This window comes from Halyomorpha halys, unplaced genomic scaffold (assembly GCF_000696795.3).
Source record: "Halyomorpha halys isolate HHAL.00 unplaced genomic scaffold, Hhal_1.1 Scaffold107.1, whole genome shotgun sequence".
NCBI lineage: Eukaryota > Metazoa > Arthropoda > Insecta > Hemiptera > Pentatomidae > Halyomorpha > Halyomorpha halys.
The window spans coordinates 1,114,350-1,129,199 of NW_027112128.1; the positions used below are offsets into that span (position 1 = coordinate 1,114,350).

General features: G+C 33.9%; 2 protein-coding genes across 2 annotated transcripts in view; one reads left to right on the plus strand and one right to left on the minus strand.

The window, feature by feature from the left end:
* Nucleotides 1–504: 504 nt before the first annotated feature.
* Nucleotides 505–1,230, minus strand: LOC106677721 (uncharacterized). The gene has a single exon (XM_014415809.1). It carries the CDS (start codon nt 1,228–1,230, stop codon nt 505–507), a length of 726 nt encoding a protein of 241 aa, XP_014271295.1.
* Nucleotides 1,231–10,879: 9,649 nt separating this feature from the next.
* The window catches only part of Pdxk (pyridoxal kinase), a 7,918-nt gene continuing 3,947 nt past the window's right edge, over nt 10,880–14,850 (plus strand). Inside the window, exons 1-3 of the mRNA XM_014415885.2 lie at nt 10,880–11,352; nt 11,451–11,550; nt 11,625–11,768. Coding sequence (XP_014271371.1) covers nt 11,272–11,352; nt 11,451–11,550; nt 11,625–11,768 — 325 coding nt within the window. The 5' untranslated portion in view covers nt 10,880–11,271. The remainder of the gene's footprint in view (nt 11,353–11,450; nt 11,551–11,624; nt 11,769–14,850) is intronic.

Consider the following 14,850-nt stretch of genomic DNA (forward strand, 5'->3'; position numbering starts at 1 on the left):
ACCCTAGTAGCCTAACGACCGGTTATTACTGTACAGTTTAACTTTACTACTTTACGTAGGTAAACTAGTTAACATTGGAAATATTACAATTATGTTTCCTGCCATTTTCAGGATGAGTAATACATTCTAAAAGCACTTAGAAATTTAAGTATGTAATTCCCTAAAATGAAATACCGCATACGATCGTTATTAATATTATAATCATGCAGACATTTTATTTATAATGTCACCATAATGAGTAAATAAAATCCTACTATCTGTTTTATTATTTGCCATTATTTGGTTGGTTTTAGTGATGTGTATACCATCTAATAATAATCTACTTCCGATTTTGATAATACTACCTAATATTTTTATAAGTTTCCGCCACAACTTTCACTGGTCGGAGTTTAAATTTTGCTCAGGGCTTTTTGCTTCCCATTTACAAGGCTTCCTGCACTTAAAAGACTTTTCTTGAAAGCGTCGATGGTAGTAGCAAATACCGCTCGGATGGGATTTGGATCTTCAGCGTGCGCCGTTCCGTCCTCGGCTTAGGCTTCGTCCGCGCTCTTTTGATCCTAAGATACCTAGTATTCTGTCTATGTCTTGCCGGAGTTCTCTTAGATCTTCCTTATAGTCACGCGATGGCTTATCCACTGTCTGTCTCGAAGTGGCTGGTCGAGTGATGGTGTAGGCTTCGGTTGGCGCTGATACTTCATGGATTTTGTCTGCTATAGCGGCTAGTTTTTCCACATCTGTGTGTTCTGTGGCGGCCAATATTGGTTGGAACCTAGTAGGTAGGGTTTTCAGCCATAATGTCCTGATGAACTCTGCGTTCACGCAATCTCCAGCTAGTTGCTGCATCCTTCGAAGTAACTGTGACGGGGTTTGGTCTCCTAGCGGGATTTCTTCTAAAAGTTTCTTTATCCTTATGTTTTCTGATTCTCCAAAGGTCTGTACTAGCCTGGCCTTCAAATTTTCATATGTCTGCTTAAGAGGATCCGTAATAAGGTCTTGCACTTGTATTAATACGTCCTGATCGATATTCGGGATCAGAAGTTGGAATTTTATGGTGCTCCATGTGACCTTCAAAGTTGAGAATACGGCCTCGCAGGTGGCGAACCATAGCACGGGGTTGTTCCTCCAGAACCGTGGTATTCTTGATACTGGGCCTTGATATGCATCGATTTCCTGAGGGTCCCTTCTCTGTCCTTGTGTCTTTTCATTTTCCGTCTCTGAATCTCCTGCCATCTCTCTAGTTATTTCTAGGTCCTCCTGAAGTTATTCTTCCTCTGGATCACGTCGGGGTCACCACTTGTCGGGGTTGTCTGGTCTTAGGCGATTTCTCCAGCCTGATATCTCTTTACAGAAGGCCCACGACAAGGCGTATTCATTATTAGTTAAGAAAGGAAGGCCGTGCCAGGGGATGAGCCCTGGACACTGACTAGGTAGAGGAGGTCTAGGTGAGAGAGTCCGAGGCAGAGCAACAGTTCTAGTTGCCGAGATGAAGCGGACGGACTAAGATTGCTGGAGTAAGGGAGAGGAGATAGGCAATAGTCTAAGGTGAGCATAACAAAAACCAACTCTTATGAGGATAGATTAGCAATAAACTTCTCTAACTCAAGTAGAGTGTAAGCCACCAGTGCTATGACTAGACCCGGAGAAGGCTTGATCTGATGGATCAATCCCGGTGACAATTGAAGGCCTCATGTGATCGATTATCACTGAGAATTCACTCTTTTAACTCTACTTGAGATAGTTCCGTAGAATCTTATTGCTCAATCTCTTTTTATTTTATAATTAACATTTTTACATTTTACATATTAACATATATACATTTATACAAGAGATCGTATTTTTATAATGATAAACTTATATACAATTATACAGCTTCTTAGACGCTTGAAGTGCTGGCCCCTGGCGGGATATAGCGGCACTCCGTGCTCGCTGACTGCTACAGATTAATATGCACTATTTCGCTTTTCTTAATTTATCAGTTCACAAAACATAATACATGTAAAATTGTTAGAAAGGTATTGGAAAAAAATTATCCAAATTTGTCGAGGACAAATACTGTTTTCTGTATCATTGATTGGATCCATGATCCATAACGTAACACCGACTCAAGCTTGCTGAAGGTAGTAAAGACGGGCTTCTCTATGGGACTCGGTAGTCTTTCAAGAGAAGGGGCATCAGCAGTCCGCTCAGCATCCTACGCTGCATAGCTTGTTGCCAGGAGTTCGGCCAGTTCCCCAGGTGATAATTGGTTGGTCTCAGAAGTTAGGTGTATCGTTCATCTTTTCGTGACGAATATCCTTTCTAACTTCCAGAACTGACGATGATCCTCGTAAGACCTCCGCAGTTGGTCGTGCCAGATCCCAGTCTTCCAGTCACTCCATGAGGTTGGCTATCTGCCGGATCATTGCATTGATGGCCGGTTTCAAGCTGTAGTCAAGTTGTTCCTCTGACCGATCAGGACTAGGATGTACTTGGACGTCTGATGGCGTCTGGCTGCGGGGAAAACTTGGGGATGTTTCGGTTGGCTGCTTCCTGGATGGTAGTGATGATGACCTCCACCGCTGTATTCACCTCATCCGATGTACGACTCGGGGCTACCGCGGGTAGTGTTTCATCAATTCTCGATCTGTATCCCTTCAATCCTGCCTTACGGAGCAAGAATTCGATCGCGTGTGGTTTGGTGGGCGTGCCTTCGATGGTGTATAGCACGGGCCTGTGATCAGAGGGCCAGAAGGGCAACGCTCGGGAGTCCGTTTTAGTATCTATATTTCTGGTTAGGAGCTGGTACTGGTATTTGGTGGGGGAACAAGTTCGTCAAGTGAGCCTACTGGTCCTTTTTGCCAACCTCTGACGGCTACCTAGGTTGCCACCGCATACTAACCAAGATGGGAGTATCATGATTCATTCTTCGGGACTGCCGAAAAATTAATGTTTAACTGCCTCAGATGGGAATCGAACCCACAACGTTGCGAACCGAGCGCACTAGGACCTACGCCCCAACCCGCGCTGCCAGTCAGGTCCCTCTGGTTAAGAGCAGGTCGATTATTGAAGTCCACGGACGAGATGCATTCCTTAAGGTATGCACTCCTGGGTGGAAGACGACCAGCCTGGTCTTGGTGATGAAGGTACTAAGTGGATTACTGTTGCTACACAGCCAGGCGGTGTGCCGGGCATTCAAATTCCCTAGGACAATATGCCGACTCGTCACCTGGGCGTGTTGCAGCAGTAGCCTCACTGATGTTAGTCCGGCCTTAGGTCTCCTGTAGACACAGCTGAACGTGTAACGGTGTTTCAACCGCATGTCAACTGTGACTAGGTGAGTTCCCTCGGTTGGGATATTTATCGATGTTATGTCCCTTCTGACCAGTATTATGATGCTCTCCCGAGTCCCGGGCGTGCAGGCCTCTCGGTATGTTGTGTACCCATGGAAGTACATATGGAACGAAGTGGATAACATGGTGTTCCAGGCCCCTGGTCATGATGGAATACAAACCGTCCTGCTGAAACAATTACCAAGAAAGGGAATAACTCAGCTCACGAACCTGTACAATTCGTGCTTCACTGATATTTAGAGCAAATCTACGTTTAAGTATGTAACCATACAAGGGAACTTCCATAGTTCCAGTTGGATCTGATCATTCAAAATGCATTTATCTCAAAATACAATGAAATCGATTTGATCGAGATAGACGATTTGAAGGTCGATAACGACTTCAAAGAATTAGTTCCTCTGGCAACAATGAAAAAATGTATTCCGTCCTGAGAAAATTTTTTACAGTGGTTGGATAAAGATTTTTTTCACCGATTTCTGCCGTCGTGAGTGGCTGCTGAATACATTTTTAATTTAATTGAACATTAGCCATAGGAATTGCGGAGTTTGGCAAGTTGTTTTAGTTTCAGGTAAGCTTGGTAATCTGGTTATCAAACAGATCGCTAAGTTACCAGAGTTTTACTTAACTTTTAGACAATTTTTTTTTTTATTTTAATAATTTATTTATTGATATTTATAACTGTATACACATATACACATCAAGTAAATTTGCTGTAAGTGATATTATGACATGATAAAAACATGTGGAGAATCTACCCATTGATAGAACTCCAAAAACATTTCTAAAGGAGAAGATCTCGAGCCCATCTTCTTTTCAGGAGGATTGGTATCTGGCCAAATCAGCAACATATGGGACATTGAGCTCAACTCCGTATGTCCAAATAGGTCTTATAATAGTCATGTAGATCAGTCTTTTGTAATGGATTGGAAGTTTGGACCGTTTTTCTAGTAAATGTTGTAATAGTCGGAATCAACGAGCAGTTTCCTATCTTTTCAGTCTTGAGGATTTCATGTCTAGACAAATTTAGGTTATACAAATCTTAATTTTACAGGAAATTGGTACAATCGGCCTTAAGACCATATCTTTAGCCCCTGATGCATCGGTCTAATATCGCTGTGCTTGAGCTTCAAGCGGGTTCTCCAGTGCACTGGGGTTAAATGCGGTTTTGTGGTTACCATCCTCGAATCTATCCTAAATTGTGCAAACTTCTCACCGATTTGACACTGACATCTAGATATTTAGATAGCAGTAGACATTCGTAGGGCTTGAATGGTTAGTACTGCTGATTGGTAGTGGTCCTGAGGTTCTAGAACCTCACAAAATGTTTACCACCTTTCTCGTGTACAGCAAAGTCTCCATTCATCTTTGGATGGCTCTTCGTACAGCTTTTCTGGGAATGCTTAAGACCCTTATTGCTTTAAGCTTGGTACACAATCTTCGATTACAGTATAAGAAGCTTTCCATTATTTCTGAATTCAAGATCACGATTTGGTAATGGAAAAATTTAAACCAAAGAAAGAATTCAATAGATATGCAAAAGCTAATAAATTGCCACAGATTAATTTACCTGAAGTCTTAAAGGTCCTTATTACCTCGATTTTCTTTTCTAGGAAGTTTATTATAATAATTTTTTTAATGCTGAGGTGAAGAAAACATTCAATTATAATATATCATTAATCTATAATTTGTACTTGTACTACATTTCAGGATTTACGGAATGATTGTTATTAAATGATTGTTGATTAAATGATTCTTTGAGAGTGATTGATATTAATAGTTACATTGTTAGTTGAAAAGGTTGTTGATGTGGTCAGTAGAAAAGGAAAAACACTTTCTGAGGGATAGGATATTATATTGAGATCGTGTGGTTAAAATAAAAGTAAAAAGAAAGACATTTTAAATGAATTGTGACTATTCAATGATTGAGGTTGTCTCCTTGAAAATGGCCTATGGGCTGAAACGTTGGAGGTTTTAGAATAAAAAGTTGAGAGTAAATTGGATGATTGAAGTTGGTGTTATCAAATACTACTATTGTATACTATAATATTTAATCTCTATGCAATATAACAATAATAAACAACAGTCCAACTAGGTTTATTATGGTATATGTGTAGTATAGCAACCTAATGCACTTTTTTTTAATAAGATGTTTTACTCTTAATTTAGATTAAGTACATCTTTTTTTTTCCTTTGTTCATTTATTCTGGTTTTTTTTATTTTATTCTTCACCACATCTTTTTTATTTTTTACTCTTTCTACTCCACTGTCATTGATTCATCTCATATTTCTCTTTTTCAGTGATCCATCACAAATATTGAATTTATTATACAAGTTTTATCTAAATTTATGGACTAATAAAATGTTAAAACTCCTAGTTGGCGCACATAAAAAAATAAATAATAAGAAAAATAATTTAAAATGAAAATATATAAATAAATTAAAATAAAATTGTAATAGTTATTAGTAAAATTAAAAACTAATAAATATCCTCAGGTCTAATTAATATGATTCATTTAATCAGCTTTGAATTGTTGACTCAGGAATCTATCCAATACATCAGCAATTTCTTCTCAATAAATATGTCATCGGAACAAACAACTATGTACCTTGATGTTCGACATTCTTCAGGAAATTACCTTACCAAAAATGAGCCTTGAGGTTTTTAACCGCTTTTTATTTTTAAAAAATTCATGTATACGTTAGAGTAAGTTTTTTTTCTGACGTTAAGGGGTCGCTGAAGCCGGAAGCAGATTCGGCATTCCCAAAGAAGAGGTCACTGGTGAGGAGATTGGGCACGGTGCCTTCTCGATTAGCAGGCTATAACTCGCGGACAATGTCGGGGCCTCGCCACTAATCCAAGGATCGCCGGCTAATCCACCGTAATCAGAGCGCCTATCCAATAATTATTATTGCAAATAAGGTAAGGAAAGCTAAATTTATTGAAAAAGTAATTATATAAGTCTGTCGACGTCAATGTTTAATAAATTAAGGGAAGAACTCTCTTGAACACGTTATATAGCTTAGTTACAAAAACGACTGGGTGACCGAGTACTGCAACATTATTCAGAAGAAAAAAAACTTATTTCATCACAACGGCTAAAATAAAACGGCCAGCACTCAACTAATGCTTTACTGATTGTTTGGAGGGTAACGTCCAGTGGCGCCATCTTTACACTTACCTGTGATTAATTTAACTCCAATTATTGTTAGCATTACTTTAAGACCAAGTAGTGATCAATTTTGGCAGTTTTTTCAACCAACTAAATACCATGTTACCAGTTTAGCTGTTAGTATTTACAATTTAGGTGTGTGCCTTTAGAGCAAAGATGAGCAAAATTAGCAATAGTGGAAACTAAAAGCTAAAATTGCCATGGATATCACCTTTATTTATAAATGAACCATTGATAAATAAATATCGTAGACATAAATAACAATTTTAGCTTTTGGTTTCAACTATAGCTAATTCTTGCCCAACTCTGCGTTAAAGATTACGATATTTTTTCTAAAGTGAAAAAAAAACCAATTGTTCATTTGCGCAGACCAGTGCTGGTATCTTTACTCCATTAAGACGTCTTTGCATTAAAACAAATCAAGAGTGCAGTGAGAAGTGCGATCGCTTCAAGAAACATTGAGCAGTTTATTACTAGTGTTGATAGAAACTGATTTACCTTGAATAAATAGACTTTTAAAAAGTATTGCAAGATTTCGTTACCAAAAAAAAAAAAAAAAATTACCTCATGTAAATGTTCATTGAATTTTTACTTTTTAAATTTTAAATAAATTTAAAAATTGGGTTATATAAAACGTTAGTAAGACCAACAGTGACATATTCTGCGGTAAGTTGGCCCCTTTGCATCACCACAGTAAATGCTTTGAAAATCTTCGAGAGGAAGATTCTCCGTAAAATTTATGGACCTGTGTTGAAAGAGGGTGAATGGAAAATCCGGAGAAACAGCGAACTATACGAGCTTTATGGATCTTGTAAAATTGTTCGGTTCATACGACCAAGGAGAATTGAATGGTTAGGTCACGTAGCACAGATGGATGAATCAAGAATGCACAAAAGAATTCTTGTTGGTAAAATGTATAGTCTCAGAAGGTGAGGACAATGAGGATACGTTGGGTTCAAGATGTGGAAAAAGACCTGGAAAATCTCGGTATAAGGAACTGAAGGCGAAGAGCGTTGTGCAGAGAGGACTGTTGCAATGTTGTCAGGGAAGTCAAGTCCCACCTCGAGCTGTAGAGCTTCGTAATGAGTTAGTTAAATAAATTAATGATTTTAATTAAAAATTGTATGGAAAATAATTTGAAATTATACATCGCTGTGGTTGTAACTATGCTAATCGTATATAAAAAGCAATAAACATGGTAAACTGAACATTGCTGGACCGAATTACATCGGTTTTTTTTTTTAAATAGTTCCAATCGACCTGAGAAAGTTAAGTTTTGTTATGAACAAAATAAAACGTATGAAAATAAATAGTGGTTAACTATTTTTGTTCGTTTTGACCGCAACCCTGACCATCTTCTTCATATTTAAAATTAAAAATTATTCGAACAGAACTAAATTGGTCTTTCTCCAATTTCAGTCACAGATATTTCTCTTATTATCTTCCTTGAGGCCAACATTTCCTATCAACACTTGTCACGAAGCTGAAGCTGAGACTCAGCTGGTTTGTAGTATCACTTTCTTTTGTAGTAAACCTAAAAACAATGACACTTTTGAGCACCATCTCAAGTATTGGTATAAAACTTAATTTGAATTTTAAACGGAAAGCACCAACCACTAGAACCTCTGTCATTCCCTAGCCTGTTTATAAAATACCTACCAATATACAGTCACAAAAGAAAATTTCGGGCTGAGAGATGATCAGGACACGCTTGAAAAAAGCAGAAAATATTTTATCTCCTTCGTTACCTGTTCAGCCTTTTTATGGTTCCAGAATGTGAAAGAAAATGAAAAATGTCGGGGTATGTTTGATTGCCACTCCCTACTATTCAACGAAATCAGTACCGATAAGACTTAAATTTTTTATATTACACTGTTTCATTATATTTCAAAACCTTTTTTCGTTCATATTTATCTTTAATTTTTTTGTGAAGCTTCTTTTGAATGTATTAAAAAAAATAAAGTTGATTTGTCTCTCCCTAGACTCCAGGGAAATTCTCAAGGGCTGTTGTCAACCAGGACGGCATTGGAAATACATATATTTCGTTTTCTTCCAATATTCACTATAGGAATCCCTTGACTTTGACAAGTGGGGTTCTCAATTGGTATTTCAGGACAAACATTGCTATGGTATTAAGAAACAAGGCATCATTAGAATTATTTTATGGCACATTTTTTTTACCAAAAAGAAAAGAGTGGTATTTTCATCTGCCACCCAAAATGGAGTGAAGTAGCAGTTGATATAATGAATATTAACTAGCCAGTTTAGTATTTTTCCTTGTTATATTTTTTTCTAGAAGTCATCGGAGTGTTTTTCTCAATCAGTCAATACAAAAACAATACTAAAAGCTTCTGTTAATACCTCTAGATCCTGATAAAACATATAATGTCAGTTTATATTACATGTTCAAAATAATATATGTATATCACATTGGATATTACGTTCTATGTTGGGTTTAGATATGATTATAGAGAAAAAGTTTGAATACTTCAAGTATTTTTAGCAGAACAAGTATTTTCTAAGAGTTTCAGACTATGTTTAATCCGGAAACTCGTTTAAAATAATAATCATTACTAAATAAATATTTTCTATTAGAATTATTATATCGAATAGGCACTCTATGTCGTTTTAAAAAACGAGTTTGTTATAAAAAATCAATTTCTGGAAAAATTATACTAAGCAAGTGCCTGATTTAGAATATCATCAAGGAGTGTTTCCTGAAGCCTAACATGCAAAAAATTGAATGAATCTACTTTAATTTTCAAAACATTTTGATAGCTCTAAATTTGGGGAAAACCCATTTATTGTTTGGAAATTTATATATGAGACTATAAAAGAAAATTAAATTATCTGAAGAACTAATAAAAATCATAATAAATAAAAAAAAAATTAAATGATCTGAAAAATTAATAAAGTCGGATCCAGTACTAGCAAAGGTCCGCGTTTATCTTTAAACCTTTTCTCTCTAAGTTCCCTTGGTAACCCTTCACTTTTTATCTACTTTATCTCTATAGATAAAATAGAATGTGTCCGTTTTGCTTTCTCTCTAGCAAACATACAGAAGCTTGCTTCATTTATTCCTAGAAATGAAAAAAAAAAATTAAATCCTCAAAATCGAAAATTTCACTCAAACTTTATATTTTAGACATCAATGAACAAATTTGGTTCCGATAAAATCATAATAAAAATATACTAAATTAAAAACAAACCAAGTCCTGCTTTCCGACAGGTGAGAATTTAACAAATGAATATTAAAAAAATAATAATGATAACACCAGGCCTTGAAGATATAATCGAGACTCTGACACTTTATGATTAAACTACACAAACATATAGGGGAGATGTTAGTTTATCTTATCACGAGCAGCTCTGTTTCCCATTTTAGCCTTGGTTTCATCTAACCTTCTAAAAAAGACTACGGATGCCGGAATCTGAATGTTATATTTTGAATATAACATTCAGATAATAATTAACTAGGTAAAAAAATTACCTCTAAGGGGTTCTTTTTCTAAAACCGGACATTTTGAATGTTGGAATGTCATCACCTATGGGGATCGATAACTTCAGTGAATAAGAATTCTTTGATATCAAAGATGATTAGCATTGGTGAGATTGTCTACCTTTCAAGTTGTTTTTTACAAGATTTTTAGATGTATGTAAAAGTAAAAATAATTTAGAACCTAAAAAAAATTTTAAAAAGAGAAACAAAATGTTTGAATTACATTACTCCCTCCTCAGAATGTCGAAAACCACTTTAATTGCAATTTGGGTGACTTAATTGTCATTACGACAGTGCTAAAATATTTACTCCACACTCCAGAATTGATTTAGGACATCATAGTACCTACTATCTGCTAACTATGCCTAAGAGAAGAATATACTACAGATATTCATCAAAGAATCAAATATTGACGGTCTTAAGTATATACTGTTCCTTATCTGAGCTAAACCGGGAACAATGGGTAAATTCAACTGGAAAGGACAAATTTAAAACGTTATCGTTTCCCAGGAATTTGAATATCATGTTCATAAACAAGATTTCATTGATAAAAATAATTCTAGAAGTATCTCATTAATGATGAAACTAAGAAAAATCACAGCTCATTATAAACAGTTAAGGTTGTTTTACATCATCCTTCAATATTTATTTTTTGACATTCAATTCAACTATTGTTTTTGCATAGAAATTTTAACTAAAAATATTTGAATTCAACAAATGTGTTAAAGCTATATTTTATATAAATTAAGCAAATAAAGATGAAATAGTTATTTGTAATTTATTGAACATCACAAGATTTGGAGAGAGGATTCTACCTCTTTGTTGTATTTACTGAAGTTATCAATTTTTTTTTGTGATAAACTTGAATTGAAATAGTTTTCGTAACCATGTGACTGTGGTATGTCGAAGTAGATTATGAGGTTACTTATGAATAACATTAAATTGTTCATTTAATGCTGTGTTTCTTTGATTTTTTTTATTTTGGTATTTGTTCGTGAGTTTTATTCAAATAATTTCCTTATACCCTTCCAGTACTATTCGAGATAATGAATTCATCATCTAAATTGTAAAAAAAATACTTCTGTTGATCATCGATCCGTGGCCTATTTACGGAATGAGCCTTCAATGTACTGGAATCAGTTGGGTCTATTGGGTCCTTGTTGGGAAAGGGAGTCACTTTCATTAACCTTGTGATGTAAGATAAAAATTATCTGAAGTAGTGGAGAGGAAGGGTAGTGACATCAGTCTTTCAGCCACAGTTTAGCTAGTTACAATGGATGTCAGAGTGCTGTCTATACAAAGTCATGTGGTGAGGGGTTATGTTGGTAATAAAAGTGCAACATTTCCTCTACAGGTAATTTATTGACACCATAACTAATTTATTAGTTGTAAGTTATACATATACTAATTATACTTAGTTATAAGCTGTATTTATTTGTTCTTTGATAATAGGTGCTCGGTTTTGATGTTGATGCAATTAATTCCGTTCACTTGTCAAACCACACAGGCTACGAACATATAAGAGGGCAAGTTTTAAATGATGAAGATTTAGGTCTGTATTATTATAGCTCACAGAAATATTTAATAATTTTTTTGGTGAACGTTTACAAAATAATGTTATTATAGGAACTGTTATTGATGGACTATTTTCAAATGGCTTGAATGATTATTCTCATCTTCTAACTGGTTATGTTGGTTCGCCTTCGTTTCTGAATAAAATTGCATCTGTTGTCAAAGAATTGAAGAAGTTTAATCCCAATATGGTTTATGGTAAGTATTTTAACTTCTGTCATAAATATTACTAATTCATTACAATATAAGTAAAATTTAAAAATTAAGAATTGTTTTTATTTGTTTAATCATCTTTTGATTAATTTTAAATGAATAAATTACAACATTACTTATCCATTATATCATTTAAAGAATTATTGTATTGTGATTAAAAAACAAATGAATGAATAAACAAAGGTACCATTTCTCAAGCATGGCAGGTGGGCGTGTACTCACTTATATACTTTTATAAAATTTTCAAGTTTTTATTATTTATGCAAATTCAGACCCCAACCTTAAATAAAAAGAATTTGTTGAGAGCCCTCACTTATCTCTTGAGAGAGTGAAAACCATGAGCTATGATATTACTAAAGCAGTGATAATAATAGAGTATGTTATGAACACCAGCAATAGAGAATTGTGTATAAATGAGTACAAGCCCATCCTCTGTGTTGGAGGATCTCTTTGGAACTGATGCGAAAATAAATTATAAAAATTGTAAGCAGACTAATGAAAAAGTGTAATAGTGAAAACTGTTATAAGTCATTAAGTTTTAGCATCTTAAATGATCCATACCTACAAAATAATCTCTCAATTTTTTTACTTCTCAAGCTTTGAATTAATTTATAATTAATTGAATTCCTGTCAAATTGTGATTTTTATTGGATCCTATTCACAAATCTTGAACAGGATTTGGTTGAAATACTTAAAGTCCTGAAGGGCAATTAGTTTTTAAAATTGCCTTTAATTTGTCTCACAAGATAGGAGTTTATTTTCATATCCTAATATTTTTATTTCATTTAAATGAGTTATTACAGCTATAGTTGATTTCCAGTTATATTATTTTATTTGTGTTAAATATCTTTATAGAAAATTATTAATGATGCTGGTGACTAATGCCTTTGCTTAGTAAGGTCTCGACACATAGATGTTGAAGTTCATCTATCTCTCTAGTTGTCATAGCTAGTCAAATGCTGTGATGTACAGAAAGTTCTAATAATGTAAACAATCAAAACGAGGTATTCTTTTGAGCAGTTTAAAATATTTTAAATGTTATAGTTGTTTCATTTTTTTTATTTTAATATAAATTCTGAAATTGAAATCAAGATCCCCTGAACTCCTAGTATAGGCACTTCCTAGCATATCTTTTTTTTATAATCCTTTTCTTATAAAAAGTTTTTTTTTTAATTTCGAAATTGCAGCTTTAAGACAACTGAAACTAACCTTTATTTCTTCCTTTTTTTTTTAGAATATTTGTTATACATGATTTTTTTTTTTTAAATCAGTATTAATTAAATTATTCAGCAATTTATGTCATTAAAGTTAAAATATTTTTGTGAATGTACTAATTGATCAAGTGACAAGTTTTACTTCTTGAGTTATTTTCTTAATTATTTTGTTGAATAAAGTATTTTGATATGATTATTTTTACCTAAACGTGTTAATATATTTATAATGAGGTGTTAATAGTTGAAATATTATGGACTCAATTTTCCTGACATTAAGTTTAGAATTTTTCATAAATAAAATTTTATTAACTATTATTATAATAATTGTATTATTAAAAAATATCTTATCGATTTTTGTATCTGTTATTCAAATACAGGCACTGGAATGAACTTTCAATGTTCATATCAACAGAATTTTAATTACACTTTTATTTTCGTGAAATAAAAATATCATTAGAATTGTAATATTTAAAATTTTTTCCTGACAGTTTTCTTGTAGTGTTTACCAGTAAAACTTTAGAATACAAATCAATGCAACATTCTGGTGCAATACACACACCACATAACATTCTCTTACCGTCCTATTTAGAGTTGAAATTAATCCTTGTTAGTTTCACAATGGTAAGCTCTTTATTATTCATAATAGCCTCCCCCTTACCATTTTCCATTTAAATTTTAAGTAAAAACAACTATTACTATGATTTTGTGTCTCTTTGATTGTCATGGCATTAGTCAAGAAGTTATTACTATTATCATAACAATCATGAAAACACAAAAAAAATTATTTTTACTTATAGTTAATTATTATATTCTTTCATATTTTGTATTTATCTATTAATTATTACTGCTTACAATGAGAGATGGTTAATTATTTCAAAAAACAAAATTAAAGTTACTTTACCAAAAGTTTCCGTGAAAATTCAGCTTAAGCTTTGTCAGACCATTTCTTTGTGGATAAGTTCTAGCCAATATTAAATACAAATTAATTTTGCATTGATATGATGAGATTAATCGAAATTATTTGTTAAAGCCGTTTTTTTATGTAATGATAAAATCAGTGTTGTAAGGTGGCACTTTTGATAAATTGATTTTATCTGAAAAATCAAGTCAATTTAATTTGATAAATAATTTATTATTATTATTTTATAATTTCAAACTTTAATGGTTATTGCCAGAAATATTCACATATCCAGATCCAAAGTCAAGGGTTAGGCTCTATTTTTAAACTATATTTAAAAACTTTCTAACAATACTCGCTGTGCTGAGGAGAACTGCTTTCTGCCCTTCTTCCAATACTTCTTCAGAGAGCTTCAAATTCTTGACTGAGGTCGTTACTAGATATTACGCCCAGATATACCTTTATATGCTCAAGTCCAAAGATGACAAAGTTCTTGGCTTAAATCTTGATATTTCCCCATCTTTTCCGATAATGTTTTATAGACATGGTCATTGGTTGGGACAGCTATATCTGCTTCTTGCTTTTTGGTCAATTAAGACTATGTCCGGCTTGTTATTAACCTTTGAGTGGTCCATGACCATGGAATAATCCCAGACAGTACCTGTTTCAGTAAGTACTGAGGAAGGAACTGAGTTAGTTTTTAAATTATGTAATAACACCCCAGTGGTGAATAATCTTGGTCAAGCCATTGTGCCTCATAATGTATTCTTCACCTGCCAACACTTGACATCCAGATGATATTTGATGGATAGACTCAACTGCAGTTTTACATAGAGGATAACAGTTATCAACCCATTCTCCATATATATATATATCTCATTTTATTAGAAATTTGTTATCAATATATCTCATGAATTATATATCAATATACCTCTTCCGTAATACTATAGGGAAC

What these genes read in the sequence shown, in the direction of transcription:
- LOC106677721 (XM_014415809.1), bottom strand. Translation starts at nt 1,230, where the DNA reads ATGGCAGGAGATTCAGAGACGGAAAATGAAAAGACACAAGGACAGAGA.